We start from the raw sequence: 17,571 nt of genomic DNA, 5'->3' as shown, positions 1-17,571 counted from the left end.
CTGGCTGCTAGTGCTAATAGTATGCCTGGAGGGGGCAGTGTCAGTCAGTAAGAAAACCTGTCTGTTTCAGGCTGTAATTTCGTAACTAGCCAGCACAATTGTGATTGTCTTTGATTGTCGCCTTCCCGGTGAGCATGAAGCGCTATCTCAAGTGCTTTTGGTTTGCAGGTCTCTGATAGTTAATAATCCAAGCATTTTTTTCTTATTCTTATTAGCTATTTGTATATTTTTGAAGAAAATTATCAGCTCCTTTTCCCATTTTATTACATGAAGTGCCTTTATTGCTAAATTATAGCTGTTCTTTATATATTAATATATGTTCCTTATGAGATGGACGATTTGCAAAAATTTACTTCCATTCTGTTGTCTTCTCACTTGCTAGGTGCTAAACTTTGAAGTACAGACATTTTATTTTAAAATGCCTCGTTTAGTCTCTCTAATTCCTTTGTGTTAATGGAATATATGTCTGAGGGTTCTGGTTGTGTCTGATTTAGAGCTTTCATGCACTAAAATCTGATTTGTTGTTTGTTTTGTTTTTCATTTTTGAGACAGGGCCTCACTGCGTAGCCAGATTGACTTCAGCTCACAGAGATCCTCCTGCCTCTTCTCCAGGGTGCTGGGGTTAGTTTTTGTTTTGTTTTGTTTTGTTTTTTAAACTTGGAAGTGAAATAGAGTTCCATTTTACACAGGGGCATCCAGTTCTGGGTTCATTAAACTATCTTATATTTATTAATTAGCTTTCTTGTTTAAAGTCAAATTACCATGAAAAGGGCTTATTTTGGACTTTTAAGTTTGTCTGTGTGGCTGCTCATGATAGTCCTGTGCTGTTTGTATTTCTAATGCTTTGTAAAAAGTTCTGGCATTTCTGAGGCGTCTTTTTTTTGTTTTGTGACTGACTGACTGACTGACTGACTGACTGACTGACTGACTTTCTTTCTTTCTTTCTTTCTTTCAAGACATAGTTTCTCTGTGTAGCCCTGGCTATCCTGGACTCACTTTGTAGACCAGGCTGGCCTTGAACTCACAGCAATCCACCTGCCTCTGCCTCCCAAGTGCTGGGATTAAAGGCGTGTGCAACCACGCCCAGCGGGTCTTTTGATCTTGTTCCCATTCAAATTTGTTTTGCACGTTCTGGGTCCCTTGAGTATCTCTGAGTTTTAGAAACACTGTCCTTTTTTCAAAAAAAGAAACCAGCTGGATTTTGTTAGTGATTGTGTTGAGCTTATAGAATTTTTGAAAAGTATTGCTGTTTTGGTATTAAATTTGATCCATGAATATAAAATATCTACTTAATTTAGGGCTTTCTTTTTTTATAGTTATCAGAGAATAAAATCTATTTCTTGAATAAGTATACTTTTAAGTATTCTTTGGCTGTTGTAAATGAAACTGATTTTATCTTTGGAATAAATCTTGTAGCTTGGTATGTTTCTAAATTGGCTTATTAGTTCTGATAATTTAGGATTAGTTCTAACCTAGTAGATTTTTAGGGTTTTATTTCTTTTCCATTGGATGCCTTTCATTTACTGCAATAAAAGCCTCCAGGGAAATACTGAGTAGAATTAGCTAGAGACCCTTGTCTTGTTTCTCATAACAGGAGAAAGACATTTAGTCTTTTCTTTTCTTTTTTTTTAGACTTATTTATTATGTATACAGTGTTTTACCTGCATGTACACCTGCAGTCTAGAAGAGGGCACCAGATCTCATTATAGATGGGTGTGAGCCACCATGTGGTTGCTGGTATTTGAACTCAGGACCTTTGGAAGAGCAGGCAGTACTCTTTGCCTCTGAGCCATCTCTCCAGCCTCACATTTAGTCTTTTACCAGAGATGTTGTGGTTGTGGGTTTGCCATTTATTGGGTAGATAAGTTATTTATTGTTGCTTGTTTGGAGGTTGCTTTGTTTGTTTGTTTACTGCTGGGTATTTGTTTGTTTGTTTACTGCTGGGTATTTGTTTTTAAACAGGACCTCACTATTGAGCTTTAGCTGCTTGTGTCTGCTTTGTGGCCTGGTCTGGCCTTGAGCCCATGACTCTCCTGTGTCTGTCTTCCAGGTGCTGAGATTTCAGGCACTCATCACCATCTGCCCTTGCCCTTCCTTTTCTTTTCTTTTTTTAACTCCTCTACTACTAGAACTCTACCTTGCAGGTCATATGAATATATATATGCACATAGGTACATACACATATATACAAACAAGCACACAGATACATAGGCATATATATATATATACACACACACACACTAAACGAGCGCACATAAATTCACACACATATATATGTGACACTTTTTTTCTCTTTTGGAGACAGGGTTTCTCTGTGTAACCTTGGCTATCCTGGCACTCAATAGACCAGGCCAGCCTCAAACTCAGAGATTTACATTTCTCTGCCTGCCACTCCTGAGCGCTGTAATTAAAGGCATGTGCCACCACTGCCAGGCTATAGTGACACTTCTAAGACTAGCCCTTAGGAATCAATATCTTCCCGCCCCTTGTTTCGTTTTGGACAGGGTCTGCTATCAGCCCAGGGTGGCCTTGAGCTTGTGTTCATCCTGCCTCAGTCTCCCAAGTACTAGGTTGGATTCAGGCATGAGCCATGAGCCATTATGCCCGGCTCTTCATTTTCTCTTCTCATAGAAATAATTTATAGTCTTTGTTTCCATACAGGGCTTCTCTGTGTGGCATTGGACTAGATTTGTAGCAGGTGATCCTCCCCCCCCCCCCCTTTTCTGTTTTTCTTCTTTTCTGGTTTTGGTTTTGGTTTTTTCAAGACAGGGTCTCTCTGTGTACCCTTGGCTGTAGACCAGGCTGGCCTCGAACGCCACCTGCCCCTTCCTCCCAAGTGCTGGGATTAAAGGCATGCACCACCACACCCAGCTGTAGCAGGCAATCTTACAGTCTTAAAATTGAGTGCTTTTTTTTTTTCCATGTTAAAGAATCAAATACATCTTTGTAGTGAAGTAGGATAACCTACTAAGGATGCTATAGTTTTTCTTTTATGTTACTGTGGAGAATAGATAGATACTAATGATGCAAATAGATTATTTCCACAGAGACCTTCTTGGACAGTGAATTGTGCTTATACCATATTTAGGTTGACATCCACAAGAACTTCCTGCTGAGAATGCCATATTACCTAGATAATAGCTGCCTCTGACACTTTGTGTATTGGTTGTGGTCATCTTTTCTTTCCTTGTGCATGACGCACCTTTCTGATTCTTTCCATTGATACTATTGTTACCACAGCATATAAAGAAAGGAAAAAGACCAACACAATGTGTATAAGGGGTCTCCAGGATTCTCTTTAAGGGCACATTCCCAGTGACATCATCTTTTTTTTTTTTTTTTTTTAAGATTTATTTATTATGTATACAATGTTTTGCCTGCACGCACACCCTCAGGCCAGAAGAGAGCACTAGATCACATTATAGATGGTCATGAGCCACCATGTGGTTGCTGGAAATTGAGCTCAGGACCTTTGGAAGAGCAGTCAGTGCTCTTAACCTTTGAGCCATCTCTCTAGCACCCCCCCCCCTTTTTTTTTTTTAAAGCATGGCCTTATCTCCTTAGGGTTCTGTCACTTCCCAGTAGTGCCACAGGCTAGGGACCAAACCTTTATCCATGGGCTTTGGGGGAACACTTGAAACTACAGCTGAGGAGATAATAGTTTTCCTCTTACTTGCTTTTAGGGAGGGTATCCTGAGTCCCATGTGCAAAGAAAGGCTGTATAAATGTTAGCAGTTACTAAAACCTCACTTGAAGCCAGGCTTCCCACTGTAAATGGGCCCTTCTCTCTCCCATACCCCAGCTGCAGTCCTTTAATCCAAACAGAGGCAGATTTGTGAGTTCTAGGCCCCCTGGGTTACACAGGAAGATCCTATGTCAAAAATTAATTAACTTAGAAAAACAACCCAAACCTCAGCCGGGCGTGGTGGCGCACGCCTTTAATCCCAGCACTCGGGAGGCAGAGGCAGGCAGATCGCTATGAGTTCGAGGCCAGCCTGGTCTACAAAGTGAGTCCAGGATGACCAAGGCTACACAGAGAAACCCTGTCTTGAAAAACAAAACAACAACAACAACCCAAACCTCACTTAACAAGAGGGTGGGGTTATTGGTATTTCAGGGAGCATCTTTTCCTTCGCACTGTTGTACACTATGACTATATTTGTATATTTGAGAAGCATGGGTATTCCTCAATGCAATTCCACTTTATTTTTCAGATTTGTACTATGGTGGGGAAGCTTTCTCTGTAGAGCAGCCACAGTCTTTTACTTGTCCCTATTGTGGAAAAATGGGCTACACGGAAACATCTCTTCAAGAACATGTTACTTCTGAACATGCAGAAACATCAACAGAAGTGGTAGGTGAAACTTTTTTTTAAATGGTGTAACATGTTACTTCTGACATAGACACTGTCATCTTCCTCTTGCTGAGTATAATAGACTGTATAGTAATTAATTATTTTCAATAGCAAATTTTAGAGCCCTAGAATGTTGCATTTCTTCAAGATCCATGCAGAGGAATCTTACCAAAGGCTGGGCACGATTGAGGGGACCTTACTCATAGGTCTTTTTAAAAGATCCTTGTTATTGCTCTGTGCTTAACTTTTCTTCTATAAGTCTTTGGTTATGTATAAGCAGTAATCCTCTGATTTTGTGCACCACTAGCCTTCTTTGGTTTCCATCAGACCTATTGTAGCTTCCTAGGTCAAAACTCAGTGGTTCCCAGTTCTTCCTTCCTGATTTGTCTTTTTTTGTTTTGGCTTTCGAGGCAGGTTTCTCTGTGTAGCCTTGGCTGTCCTGGACTCATTTTGTAGACCAGGCTGGCCTGGAACTCACAGAGATCCACCTCCCTCTGGAGTGCTGAGATTAAAGGCGTGCGCCACCACGCCTGGCTCCTTCCTAATATTTTTCCCCAATGACTAACAGCCAAAGACCAAAATAAAATAAGAAGTCCTAACTTGAAAGCTTTCTAGATTTTTTTTTTTTTTTTTTACCTCACATCTGAGTCACTAGGCTTTTTACTTTAAGCAGTGATAAATACACCTAAAAGAGTCCCATCCAAGATAGTGGTTTACAGACAGGGAAGAACAGATCAAGGGAGGGAAAGAACATCAAGAGAAGACAGTAAGATAAGAGGAGAGGATGGGCTATGAGTATAGTAGGAAAGCGAGCTAGGTCTGAGTGCTCAGCTCTTGCCCTTGGTAACTAACAGTGGACAAAGTGAAGTGTCTGTGTGCATTTGTAATCCCTGACTCTGGAGGATTTGCATGCACATCAAATAATTCTCTAGGTGGACACAAAACACGTGTAACATTCAGAGAAATGAAGTAGCACACTCAGGCATGCAGGTATTTAAACTTGGCCAGAGGCCTCTGCTGCAGGCTCTCATGGACAACTGTCTGGTTTTACATGAGATTTTTATAAGATTTTGAATTCAAGATTCAATTAACTTTATCTAGTCCTCAAACCAAATTTGACTTGAGTACATCAAGGGGAACTCTAGAGTACTTTGTCACACTGTTTGTTCTGGTTGGTTCTTTCCTTGTCAGATAACTGCTTCCTCTTGTGTCATCCCAGGTCACAGCAGAAAGAATCCTGATATTCAGTCTGCCCCCATCATAACTGCTGTGGAAAACTTGTGGTCATTTTTCTGTTTTTATTTCTATTGAATCTTTTTGTTTTGTTTTGTTTTGTTTTGTTTTCAAGATGGTTTTTCTGTGTAGCCCTGCCTGTTCTAGACTTGCTTTTTAGACCAGGTTGGCCTCAAAGTCACAGAGATCCACCTGCCTCTGCCTCCAGGGTACTGAGATTAAAGGCGTGTGCAACACTCCCCACCTTCACCCCTGCCTGGCCCCTGTTGAATCTCTTTATTTAACTGGATGGGCTGAGTTCTTTATTAAAAACTAGGCATCCCTAAGATCCTTAGCCGCCAGCAGGCTCTTGTGTAGTTTGTTTGTTTGTTTGTTTTTTCAAGACAGGGTGTCTATGTAAATAGCCTTGGCTGTCCTGGAACTCTCTTTGTAGACCAAGTTGGCCTTCAACTCAAAGCCATCCACCTGCCTCTGTCTGCTGAGTGCTGGGATTAAAGGTGTGAGCCACCACACCCACCTCCTAGTGTATTTCAATTACTTTGGTGGGCAATGTAACTGTAATACTGAGATCGCCCAGATCGTGAGACCCCCAAAAGTCCACCAGGACCTAATACCGATGCAGCATGCACAGGGTCCTGTATTACGGGCTCACAGCTTCAGATCACAGTCCTTCCTGAAGCCCAAGCTCCAAGGGCAATGGGCTTATAAAGGGAAGTGGGGCTTGTGGGTCCCAGGAATGTTGACCTTCAGGCAGGTTGGGTGGGGGCTGGATCTTCAGGGGAAGTCTCTTTACCCCAGAGGAACACTGGGAGCTAATTGTATGTGATCGCTCTGGTGGAGTTTCTGGGGATTGCTGGCAGGTGTCATTCCCAGAACGCAGGGAGAAGGGTCACCTAGGGGACAGGTTCTCATACAGACCATTATTAATCGCAGAATCACATTACATATAGAATATGGCATTGATATTGGCCTTACATAACTACACAGTTTTCCACTTCCAGAATCAGATAATCCAGCAGAAAAGCAAGTCCTTTCCCTGATTTACTCATCGTCATAAATGAGAAATAAAGGCTGAACAGTCTTGCCTGTATTCAGAGTTGTTGACACAGCTCTGTTCTGATACAGTGTGGAAACTGCCCATCATTTACAAACACTTTTACAAGTTTGTTTAGTCATTTACCTGCATTAAGCTCCCAGTATTCAGTACACAGCCCAAGGCAGTCCTCACCATTCTACTTTTTCATATTTATTTTGTGAACGATATTTTAAGGATCTCTCCCTCCTTAGCCCTTAAGTTTTGCATGAGTATCAAATTACACTGCTGTGACCAAGCCTCACATATTTCCAAATGAAAAGCAGCAAGCAGACAAGGACCTGTGAAGGTGCAGGGTCATGCTAGGGCACTCATGGTGGCCCACAGACTAGTGTCCATCCCAAAGGAGTACTGCTAGGGAAACCCATGCCTCTCTCCATCTATGGCTGTTACTATGTGTTAGCTATGAATGTACACGTGTCATGTCTTGCCCACCATGATTTGTGGGGGGGGGGCTGTTTTTTGGGTTTTTTGTTTTGTTTTTTTGTTTGTTTGTTTGTGTGGTTTTTGTTGTTGTTGTTCTGTTTGTTAATTTTAGGGAAAGGGTAGGAGTTGGTTCGCCCCATTGTGGTTTATGTTCTGGATATTAAATTGCGCTCAGATCACCAGGCTTGGCAGCAAGTGCCTTGACCTGCTGAGCCCCAGGCCAGACATTTTGGTCAGGAAGTTGAAGAGTAAATGCCTTCATTTTGATGTGCAGTCTTAAGGTTTCCTTTTTCTGTCTAGTTCATTATAACGCTTTTATTCTGCAATCACTGCATTATGTCCTCTAGACCAGCTCAGGCTTCACTAAAGGATTTAGGAGCCATGCTTTCCCCCTCCCCACCCGCACCCCCACCCCCGAGACAGGGTTTCTCTGTGTAGCCCTGACTGTTTTGTTTTTTGTTTTTATTGAGACAGGGTGTCTCTGTGTAGCCTTGGCTGTCCTGGACTCGCTTTGTAGACCAGGCTGGCCTCGAACTCACAGCAATCCGCCTGCCTCTGCCTCCCAAGTGCTGGGATTAAAGGCGTGCGCCACCACCGCCTGGCATGCCTTCTAATGATCGGCATCCTTTTGCAATGTTGTGGGGCAAGAGACTCTGCCATTGTACACAGTTGCTAAATTCTCACTGATAGTTGAGTGGCTACTGAGAGTCTACTAAAGACAGAATTTTACAGAAGCTTTGGCCTTTATGTTTTTCTTCCTTTTTCCCTCAGCCTGAGACTCTCTGGATCAACTATAGCGCTATGCCTTGTTAAGATTCATTTTTTAAGATCATTCAAGAAACTTAAGTTTGCTGAACAGTGGTGGCGCATGCCTTTAATGCCTTGAGAATACAGAGAACTCTTTAAAACCAAATGCCTGGCTGAGGGTATGGCTTCATGGTTAGATACTTGAATGGTATGAAAGAGACTCTGGGTTTGCTCACCAATAGTGCAAGAAAAAAAGGAAACAAAACAGAAAAATAGCATCTGTCATAGATTCTATGGTAAGGGAGTTACTCGTTTAAAACAAAAGGATAACATAGATTGGGTATGTGCTTGTAAGTCACAGTAATATTTATGTAAACACCAAATAGGAGAAATGTGATTTTGAAATTAACGCTCATTTTTAAATGTTTTAGTCGTGTGTTAGTGGGGTTCGTGGTGTACACAATACATTTTGATTGTATTTCCCCTTATCCTCTCTTGTCTCATACACCTTCTTACCCAGTCCCATTCTTATTTTATTATTATTTTAAAAGCCCAATAGTTTCACTGGGCGCTTTAAAGGAATATGGCTGAGGACTGTTTATAGGGCCAGCGGCACCTTACCAGTGCCTGCACCACAGGAGAAGGTGTTTGTCCCTCCCTCCCTGTCAATCATTAACTGCTTGTAAGTCTTCAGGGAGGGCAGAGTATGAACCCCTCTGCCTTCAGTGATACAGTGTTGATGGCCCAGTCTTTTGCAGGTTATCATAGCTGCTGTGAGGTCAAGAGTGTAGTGGCCTGGCTTTTCAGTGATCAGGTGCCTGGATAAACTGACAACATGTCCACTCCATGGTATGGTTAAGAGGAAGGTTTTTTGTTATAGGCATCTGGAAGAGACCAGAGCAGAGAGAGAGGTAGACTAAGCATGGCTGGCAGACTAGACCTGGCTAGGGTTGTCTGCAGGAGAGCAGAGAAGAGCAGAAGATAGAGAATAGAGAAAACAAGAATACAGGAGTTCTAAGTAGAGTGAGGAGCCATGAACTGGAGGGAGCTTAGGATAGGGGAGGTGGAAAGAGGAGCTAGGATGCTGTGTGAGCTTTGACATGTATAACAGGTACTTGTGATACTGAAGGAGCTTGGAGAGTGGCGTGTATTTTGATGTGCTGATAGATAGCCAAATATCCCTTTGGCTGGAGGTAAGAGAAGTGACTCGTTTTGTTAGAGGGGAACTGGCTTCCCACATTCCTGGGGAATGAATGCTGGCTTTTATGCAGCCACCAGAAGTCCTCCTGTAGTCCAGGTTGAGCTCATAGCACTTCTGGGCATTTGGACTGCCGTTGTAGCTTCCTTTGAACCTGACAGCTCCCTGTGATGCTTCCATAACCATAGACAGGGTTTCTCTGTGTAGCTCTATAGAACTCATTCTATAGACCAGGTTGGCCTCTAATTTAGAGAGTCACCTGCTTCTGCCTCCCAAGTGCTGGGACTACACCCAGCCTTTTTAAAAAGAATATTTTAGCTATTAATATTTCTGCAGATTTTTAAGTTGCTATCATGGAAGAAAAGAAAATTGGGGGTTTGAGATAGTAGGCATGCCACCAAGCCTACACAGCACATGCAAGTTGTCCTTTACCTTCGGCCATGCATGCACATGGGCATTACAGCACATTCACACACAAATAATTGAATTTTTAAAAAACTCATTATTTTATTGGAGAAAATTAAAAAACTAAATCTACCTTATTAGATGGGAGTTATTCTAAAGCTGAGGACTTATTGCTGCTTTGATTTATTTTTGCTGTTTTTAAGACTGGGTCTCACTCTATAGATCAGGCTGTCCTTAGAGAGATCCACTTGTCCGTCTGCCAAGTGCTGGGATGAAGTCGTGTGCCCCTGGCTGTGTTTATGCAGTAAGAAGACAGCGAGTGCTTATGAATTGGCTGGGCCATGTGATGGCATTGTGTGGTGTGGGTTCTTCTCCTTGTTGTGGAGGTCATTACACAGAGCAGCATGCGGGAGGGGCATTGTGCTTATCATAGTTGTAGGAGATGCCCCTATCTGAAGCCACAGTCACAAGACTTAGATGTTTTTATGTTAATTTGTATAGGCCACATACAGCCTTGAGATTGTATTTTTATGATTGGGGGGATGAAATTCACAAAGGAAAGAAAAAATAGGCAGAGTTCCTGTAAGACAACAATGGCTCTTGATGATGACAAATGTAACACTTACCTTCAGTGCACATAGATGCCATAGTGTGGAGAAAAGACCGATCTCTGGCTTTTGACTTGGAGAAGGGGCAGTTCAAGAAACAGTTGTGTGGGGGTGGGGGTTGAAAATTTGATGTGGTTTTGAAAAGAATGGGAAGGAAGAGACATAACCAAGATGCACTGTTGAGAAGAAAATAGCAAACAGTATTGCATTGCACTGGGAAATAAAATTGGATCCCACAATGAGACCAGATAGCAGGGAACCTTTACTTTACAGCCAGGAAGCTGTCCCCTTGGTTTGATGGGGACATTTTAACTCCTCTACAGAAAAAATGATATCTCCATTTTCATGCCTGAAGGAGAGATAAGCCTGTTTTTTAGGATCCCAGGTGTGGGATTGGAACGGTCTTGTGAGAGAACAGGTGAGATTAATTCTCTAGAAGACCGACCACCTCCTGCGAGAGCTTGATTGTTGCCATCTGAAAAGATCCTGTGAATAGACTCTGGGAGGAGATATATAAATGAGCCCAGAGCTGGAGGTGGGGCTTTTGGAGACTTGGGATAGTTTTGGCTGTTCATCGCTGCACTTCGAGACTCTCCTAGAGAGAACCACTCGAGGGAAAGCTTCGGGGCTCCAGCTCCTGCTGAGGTTCTGGGTTCTGACCCAGGTTCCAACAGAAGAAATCCTGCTGATTGTGTGTGCCAGAACTGATATCCTTACAGTTTTGTTATTGTGTCCATTAATCCTCATTTCCTATTGTTTTGGTTAGTCGGGTTGTAAGTGATGTATGCTCGGTCACTAAGTTGTTAATAAAATATATCGGTTAAGAAATTTGAGCCTACACATGCCACTATGCTTCCCAGAGAAACAATAGATGGTAGATATTTTCTGTGTGACCTTTTGGTTCTTTGAAATATGACAGACCTACCTAGCCATGCTGATTGCATGAATGAATATGGATCATGGAAAATACCCCAGAGAACTGTCCCTTCCAAGTTGATGGTTGCCAGAGAAGGGGTATGCACCAGACACTTAATGGCACCAAAAAGTAACAGAAAAAAAAACCAAATGATACCGAGAATTCATAAGCTTTTGAGCAGATATTCTCAGAAGGAAAAAGGGTTTCCCTGGCTTTAAACGTAATCAACTTTCAGAGGAATTGATACATGGAGATGAATTCAGGTGTTTTCTCAAGAATCATATAGTGTGCTTGCTGTAACAAGATGGCAGTTACTCTAAAGCTGAGTGGTTATTGGTGTTTTGGTTTGATTTTGTTGTTCTTAAGACTGGGTCTCACGGTGCCTGCGGCTGGGAATGACCAAGTGGCTTGCATGTACCAAGTCCTGCATTCAGTCACCAGCACCAAGAAGGAAGCAGTAGCCTTGCCAAGAGTTAAGGATCAGAGGCCATTTTCAAGTAGTCTGAGAACGAAGAGGGTATCTGTCTCACAGGGCAAAGACCCAGCTCCCAATGTGTGCGCAGTCTCCCTTCCATGCTGCAGCCCAGCTCAGAGAGAGTCGGGCTCATGCTGCGTCAGATAGGCACTTTAAAGGTGTTTAGTATTGTGTGTGGGTTGGTATGGGAGAGGGGGTTGCCACACTGTAGTGTGGAGGTAAGAGGACAGCTTTGTGGAGTTGGCTCCCTCCTTACACATGTGTTCTGGGGGTGCAGCTCCAGCTGCCAGTCTTGTACAGCAAACACCAGAGCTTTCTCACCAGACCCAAGTAAGCAATACATTTAAATAGATTTTTCTGTGGCTGTGAGGGAATAAAATGGACACAAGATTTCTTTCTTTCTTTCTTTCTCTCTTTTTCTTTCTTGGCTTTTTGAGACAGGGTTTCTCTATGTAACAGCCCTCCTTGTCTTAGAACTCACTTTGTAAACCAGGCTGGCTGGCTTGCAGCTTACCTATGAGTTCAGCTAGCAAGAAACTTAGTCTCAAAAATAAATAAATAAATGGATGGATGGATGGATGGATGGCTCGTTTAACATTAGCTACCAACACTCTTGTTTTTTAACAAGAGCTCCATACATTCTCTGCCTCTGGAATACTGGAACTCAAAGTATTCTTATGACGGCCAAGAGGAACACAGTACACAGTGGAACTTAAACCCCTCTCCTGTTGTTCTTAAGCTGTGCATGATACCCAGAGCAAAAATGGTCTGGTGCAAGTTGTATTTGACAGAAGAAAGAAACCAGAGGAAATCTGAACCTGCTTGAGACTGAAAAATAATTGTGCTGGAGTGTGTGGCACTCTTGTTTAAAAACAAGCTTTAAACTTCATGTTGCTGCTCAGAGATCCATCCACTACCACCACCTCCTTTATTTTGATTCTAGGTTTCTCTTGGTAGCTGGAACTCATGGGCAAACTAGGTAGACAGTGAGCTCCAGAAATCTAGGCGCATGTGCTGCCACACCCATGGGCTCTTGGGAGTAAAAAGGCAGGGCCTTGGTGACAAGATGAGCCACGGAGAACGACCCGCACAACTGCAGAGACAAAATAAATGGAAAGGGTGTTGTGATGAAAGGATTTTTGGTTATCTAAGTAACAGTAGCATTTGGCTTTTTACTTAACAGGGAGGTAAGGTTTTTGCCTTTTCCAGACTGTATTTCTCTGTAGCCTTGGCTGTCTTGGACTCACTCTGTAGACCAGAGGGGCCTCAAATTCACAGAGATCTGCCTCTGCCTCTCTGAGTGCTGGGGTTACAGGCGTGCACTGCCAACACCTGGCTGAGATAGACATTTTAAATACCACAGTTTGTTTAAGCTGTATTTGCCACCAGCTATAAGACCTGGGATTCTTGTTCAGAAATACAGGTGTTATCCCTTCTGAATCTTTCTCCAAGGCCAAGGAAAAAGGCACTTTTCACAAATGCTCCAAGTGATTTATATTCTTGGCCAAATTTAGGAAACACCAATTTAAGCCTGTTCAGTAAGCCTTATTGTTGACTAATTAAACTGATGTGTTACGGAATTTTCATGTAAGAATAATAGAGATTACTGTGCTGTGTGGTGGGAGTGTGGTAAATATGTTGACAGGCTGTCGGATTTTAGAATGAATGGAAGGAATTAGCTGCCATAATAGAAAAGATCATTTAAAACTAACAGTTGTAAAAAAAAAAAACAAAAACAAACAAAAACAAAAAAAACTATCAGTTGTGCCCCTACAAACAGCTCTGCTCTCTCCTCCAGCCCCAGCTTATGCCATTCCACCTCCTTTTTGTTTATTGCATCCTGTTTTGCTTGCATTTTAATTTTCCCTCTTGCTTCCTCCTTTGCCCCTCAGGAAGTACAGCCCTGCATGACTCTGAGGCCTCAGGCACGCTCAGTTTGCTAAGCGCAAAATGTACAGTGTAAAGGATAACCAGGCCTCTGTTTCCATTGACTCTGAAACTTGGTGTCTTTACCAGGTTCTCACTTGTGTTGTGGTCCAGTGGCCCAGACATGATAGCATTTTCTACCCTGATCTAAACCTGGTCTCTTGGTTTTCTGTGCCAGCTTCCAAACCTTTCTAGTAACGGCTTCATCCTCAGTGATTCTTTAACCCAATCTTCTGTTTTTGTTGGTTTTGTTTTTGTTTTTAAAGATTTGTTTATTTATTTACTTATTTATATAATATGCTGCCTGCGTGTGAGCCAACAGGCCAGAAGAGGGCATGAGATCTCATTATAGATGGTGGTGAGTCACCTTGTGGTTGCTGGGAATTGAACTCAGGACCTTTGGAAGAGCAGACAATGCTCTTAACCTCTGAGCCATCTCTCCAAACCACCACACACACACCCCTTTTTTTTTCCCCCAAAGACAGTTTCTTTGTGTGGCCCTGGCTGTCCTGAAACTTGCTCTGTAGACCAGGCTGGCCTCAAGCTCAGAGATCCCCCTGAATGTGCCTCCTGAGTGCTGGGATTAAAGGGATGCACCACTACACCTGGCTTAGTTCCCTATCTCAGAGGTGCTTCTAGTTTGTAGAGTGTCTAATGGGGCATTCTTAGTACTGGTACATTTGGTGTTGGTTCTGTCCACTCTGTCTTCATCAGAGATGGCCATCTGACAATACTTAAATGTACATCAAAGTCCTTAAGCTTCTCCAGCTATCTTAGTGAATGAAGTTCAAGCCATATCCAAGGCGAGCCTAAAGGGAACTATCTTAGGAGGAAGGGCCTTTCCATATGCTTATTTTTCTTACTTTAATCCCAGCACTCAGGCAGAGGCAGGCAGATCTCTTAAGTTCAGAAACAGAAACAGCCAGGGCTACACAGAGAAACCCTGTCTTGAAAAACAAGCAAAAAAAACTTATTGGCCGGGCATGGTGGCGCATACCTTTAATCCCAACACTTGGGAGGCAGAGGCAGGTGGATCGCTGTGAGTTCGAGGCCAGCCTGGTCTACAAAGTGAGTCTAGGACAGCCAAGGCTACACAAATAAACCCTGTCTTGAAAAGCCAAAAAAAAAACCTTACATGGTCTTACGATCCTCTAATAAAATTGTACATAATTCAGTGCTTAATTGCTGAGAGATGAAGTCTCGAAACTCTGCTGGTGTTTAATCTTTCAATCACTAAGATGTGATTGGGCTAGAAAGTGGCTCAGTGTTTCAGAGCACTCAGGGTTTTTCCAGGGGTTCCGCGTGGCCACGAGAACCGCCTCTAAACCCAGTTCAGGAGCTCATGGCCTCTTCTGACCTCTCCACGTACACACACAAGGAGGACCCACAGATACATACATTTGAGTAAAAAAACCCACTAGACTATGATTCTGTTCCTTTAAAGCTTGCTTTACTTTTAAAGTTTGGCCGTGGTTTTAAAAAACAAAGACAAACCATATTGTAGTGCATCCTTCATTAAGTTTATAATCTTTTTTTTTTTTTTTTTAAGATTTATTTATTTATTATTATCTATACAGTGCTGTTTGCATATACTCCTGCAAGCCAGTAGAGGGCGCCACATCACATTACAGATAGTTATGAGCCACCATGTGGTTGCTGGGAATTGAACTCAGGACCTTTGGAAGAGCAGGCGGCGCTCTTAACCACTGAGCCATCTCTCCAGCCCTAAGTTTATAATCTTAGAGCCAAGCATGGTAGCACACACTTGCAATTCAGGAGACAAAGGCAAGAGAGTCCCTGCATCAAGGCCACCTAGGGCTACAGCCAAGATCGTGTCTGTTAAAAATCAAGTTTATAAGCTAACTAGGCAAGGCAGAAGCACCCAGACCGTTGAGTAAGCAGACCACTGCCATCTGTATCAGAACACAGGAATGGCACCAAGTGGCCTGGGTTTCTAATGAAGAGTTAACAGTTTGTAAACTCTCCGGAGCAGGCACTGCTTTTCTTTTCAAGGGAGACAAAAACTGCACTTGAGTGTGCTGGCTTCTCTCACTTCACTTTGGGCACATTCCATCCTAGCCTTTCTAATTCCTTTTGCAGGCTGTCTGCCTCCTTGTTTTTTCTTGTGAGTATCTAGATGTTCTTAGTTATTTTTCAGGCTAAAGCTATAAGTAATCAGGACAGCCACTGGGCATTAGAGACTGGTTATCAAATGACAGTCACCAAAGATGGGAAGTTGTGTTTGCTTGGGCCCCAGGAGTCGGGTCTGTCCGTCTTCTACATTGGCTTCTGTGTGTCATCTTCCCAGTTTGTCCTCTCGTGCTCCTGTGAGCAAGCTGCCATAGTCCCTGGCGGCACATGCGCTAGAGAGGTGACTGGCATATGGTAGAGAAGAAGCACGCACCTCAGCTGTCAGCTACATCCCTGCTCTGCCTGTTTTCTTGTTAAGACTTAGGAACTTCTATGTCAAGATAACAGCCTCTCTTCTTAATAGTTTCTTACTCTATCTTTTATTCTTCCTACCGTCTATTCACTAATTGTGATAAAGCTATTTCAAGATGGCCTTCCAGCGATTGGCAACAAGTTCTCTAAGCTCTAACCCCACAGCATAACCACTCCTTTCTCTCTCTCCCCTTGGCTATCCTGAGTACCCTTGCCCTGGCACTCTGATTCTCACTCATCTCTGAACACACGCTGTTCAGCTGCTCGCTGATCTGTTGCTGAACATACCTGCTTTCTTTGACCCCCTTTTTCTTCTCCGTCGTCCTCTCCTGGCAGCTGCCAAAATTACCTGTTTAACTGCCACCTTGGTTCTCTCAAGCCAATAAAATGGTCCTCAAGCTTTGGGGAGGCGTATTCCTTCCCAACTATCATCTCCTCTACCCATGTGCACATTGTTTTATTCTAACTTGTTGCTTCTCCTGCCATAGGGCAAACAAGGAAGTTCATTAGTTACTCCCCATCCCCTCTCCCACACCCCGTCTCCTTTCACCTTGAAGTTGTATTATCAATAGCCATTACCCCATTGTCTATCTTGTTCTACTTTCTTTGGGGGGGAGGGTTGTTTTTTGTTTTTTTTGTTTTTTACACAGGGTCTCTCTGTGTAACTCGAACTCACAACGATCTACCTGCCTCTGCCTCCGGAGTGCTGGGATTAAAGGTGTGCGCCACCACACCCAGCTTGTTCTACTTTCTATAGCTATGTCACAGCTGTATTTTTTCTTTCATTCATTCTTCATTCATTCATTCATTCTCTTAGAAGCATAGTCACTCACTGGTGTGGAACTTACCAGGTAGATTGGGAACCCCGAGTATCCTATCTCTGTCTCTTCAGCCCACAGCTACATTTTAGTCAAGTACTTGGTGTCCTGTTTGGAGAAATATGCCTTTGCTTATTCTGAAACTACTGTTCAAGGCTGAACTTAGGTAAAAATGTTATTTTTAAAGTTTTGAGCAGAAGCTGTTTGACTAGACCATGCAAACGTGGATCAACCCCACTGATAGATAGCTCTCCCAGAAGTCAGGTTTGAACTGCTTAGAACTATTCACAGTGTGAGATGGCACTGCAGTTCAGTGACAGCAGTGCTGCCTCTGCTGGGTTGAAACTGGATTGTGGGCAGGGTCTCTCAGCAATGGTGTACTGACCCTCTCGCTTTATTTTCATTGCAGATTTGTCCGATATGTGCAGCGTTACCTGGAGGCGATCCTAATCATGTCACAGATGACTTTGCAGCTCATCTGACACTTGAACACAGAGCCCCTAGAGATTTAATATCCTTCCTGAGGGTTTGCTGGTCACACTGGTGGTTAGATGGCTTTTGAGAATAGTATTCCCAAAGAGAATAAAACTGGTCTCTAAGTTATTTTTATTTGCTTGACCTTTTAAATGTGTCTTTGTTGTTTTAGACTCATTGTGCTGCCTTCAAGTTAGAAATTGCATTTCTAAATCTGAAAGTTTAAGTCAATTCAAAGTAACTCAGCCTATCTGTCTGCCATACTTTCTTCATATTCCGTAATCCAAGCTTAGACTTGTTCTGGAACAAACTGGTAGTGGTGGTTGGTTGGTTGGTTTTTACAGTCTGTAGCTCATAGTTGCTGCTTTCCTAACTAGAGGTACAGCTTCTTAGACTAAGGGAAGGTAAAAATAAATGGAAAGATCAAGAAAATGTAACAAGCCTGAGAAATAAGAA

The 17,571-nt window shown here is 42.8% G+C and overlaps 2 protein-coding genes across 3 annotated transcripts in view; both read left to right on the top strand.

The window, feature by feature from the left end:
- Tmsb10 (thymosin beta 10) overlaps positions 1-17,571 on the top strand; it is a 453,760-nt gene that overhangs the window by 93,833 nt on the left and 342,356 nt on the right. The window lies entirely within an intron of this gene.
- The window catches only part of Kcmf1 (potassium channel modulatory factor 1), a 64,696-nt gene that overhangs the window by 38,689 nt on the left and 8,436 nt on the right, over positions 1-17,571 (top strand). The window contains exons 3-4 of the mRNA XM_051154747.1: positions 4,215-4,354; positions 17,051-17,175. Coding sequence (XP_051010704.1) covers positions 4,215-4,354; positions 17,051-17,175 — 265 coding nt within the window. The remainder of the gene's footprint in view (positions 1-4,214; positions 4,355-17,050; positions 17,176-17,571) is intronic.

The sequence above is a fragment of the Acomys russatus genome, chromosome 13, assembly GCF_903995435.1.
Source record: "Acomys russatus chromosome 13, mAcoRus1.1, whole genome shotgun sequence".
In the NCBI taxonomy this organism is placed as follows: domain Eukaryota; kingdom Metazoa; phylum Chordata; class Mammalia; order Rodentia; family Muridae; genus Acomys; species Acomys russatus.
This window is presented reverse-complemented; position numbering and strand designations above follow the sequence as displayed.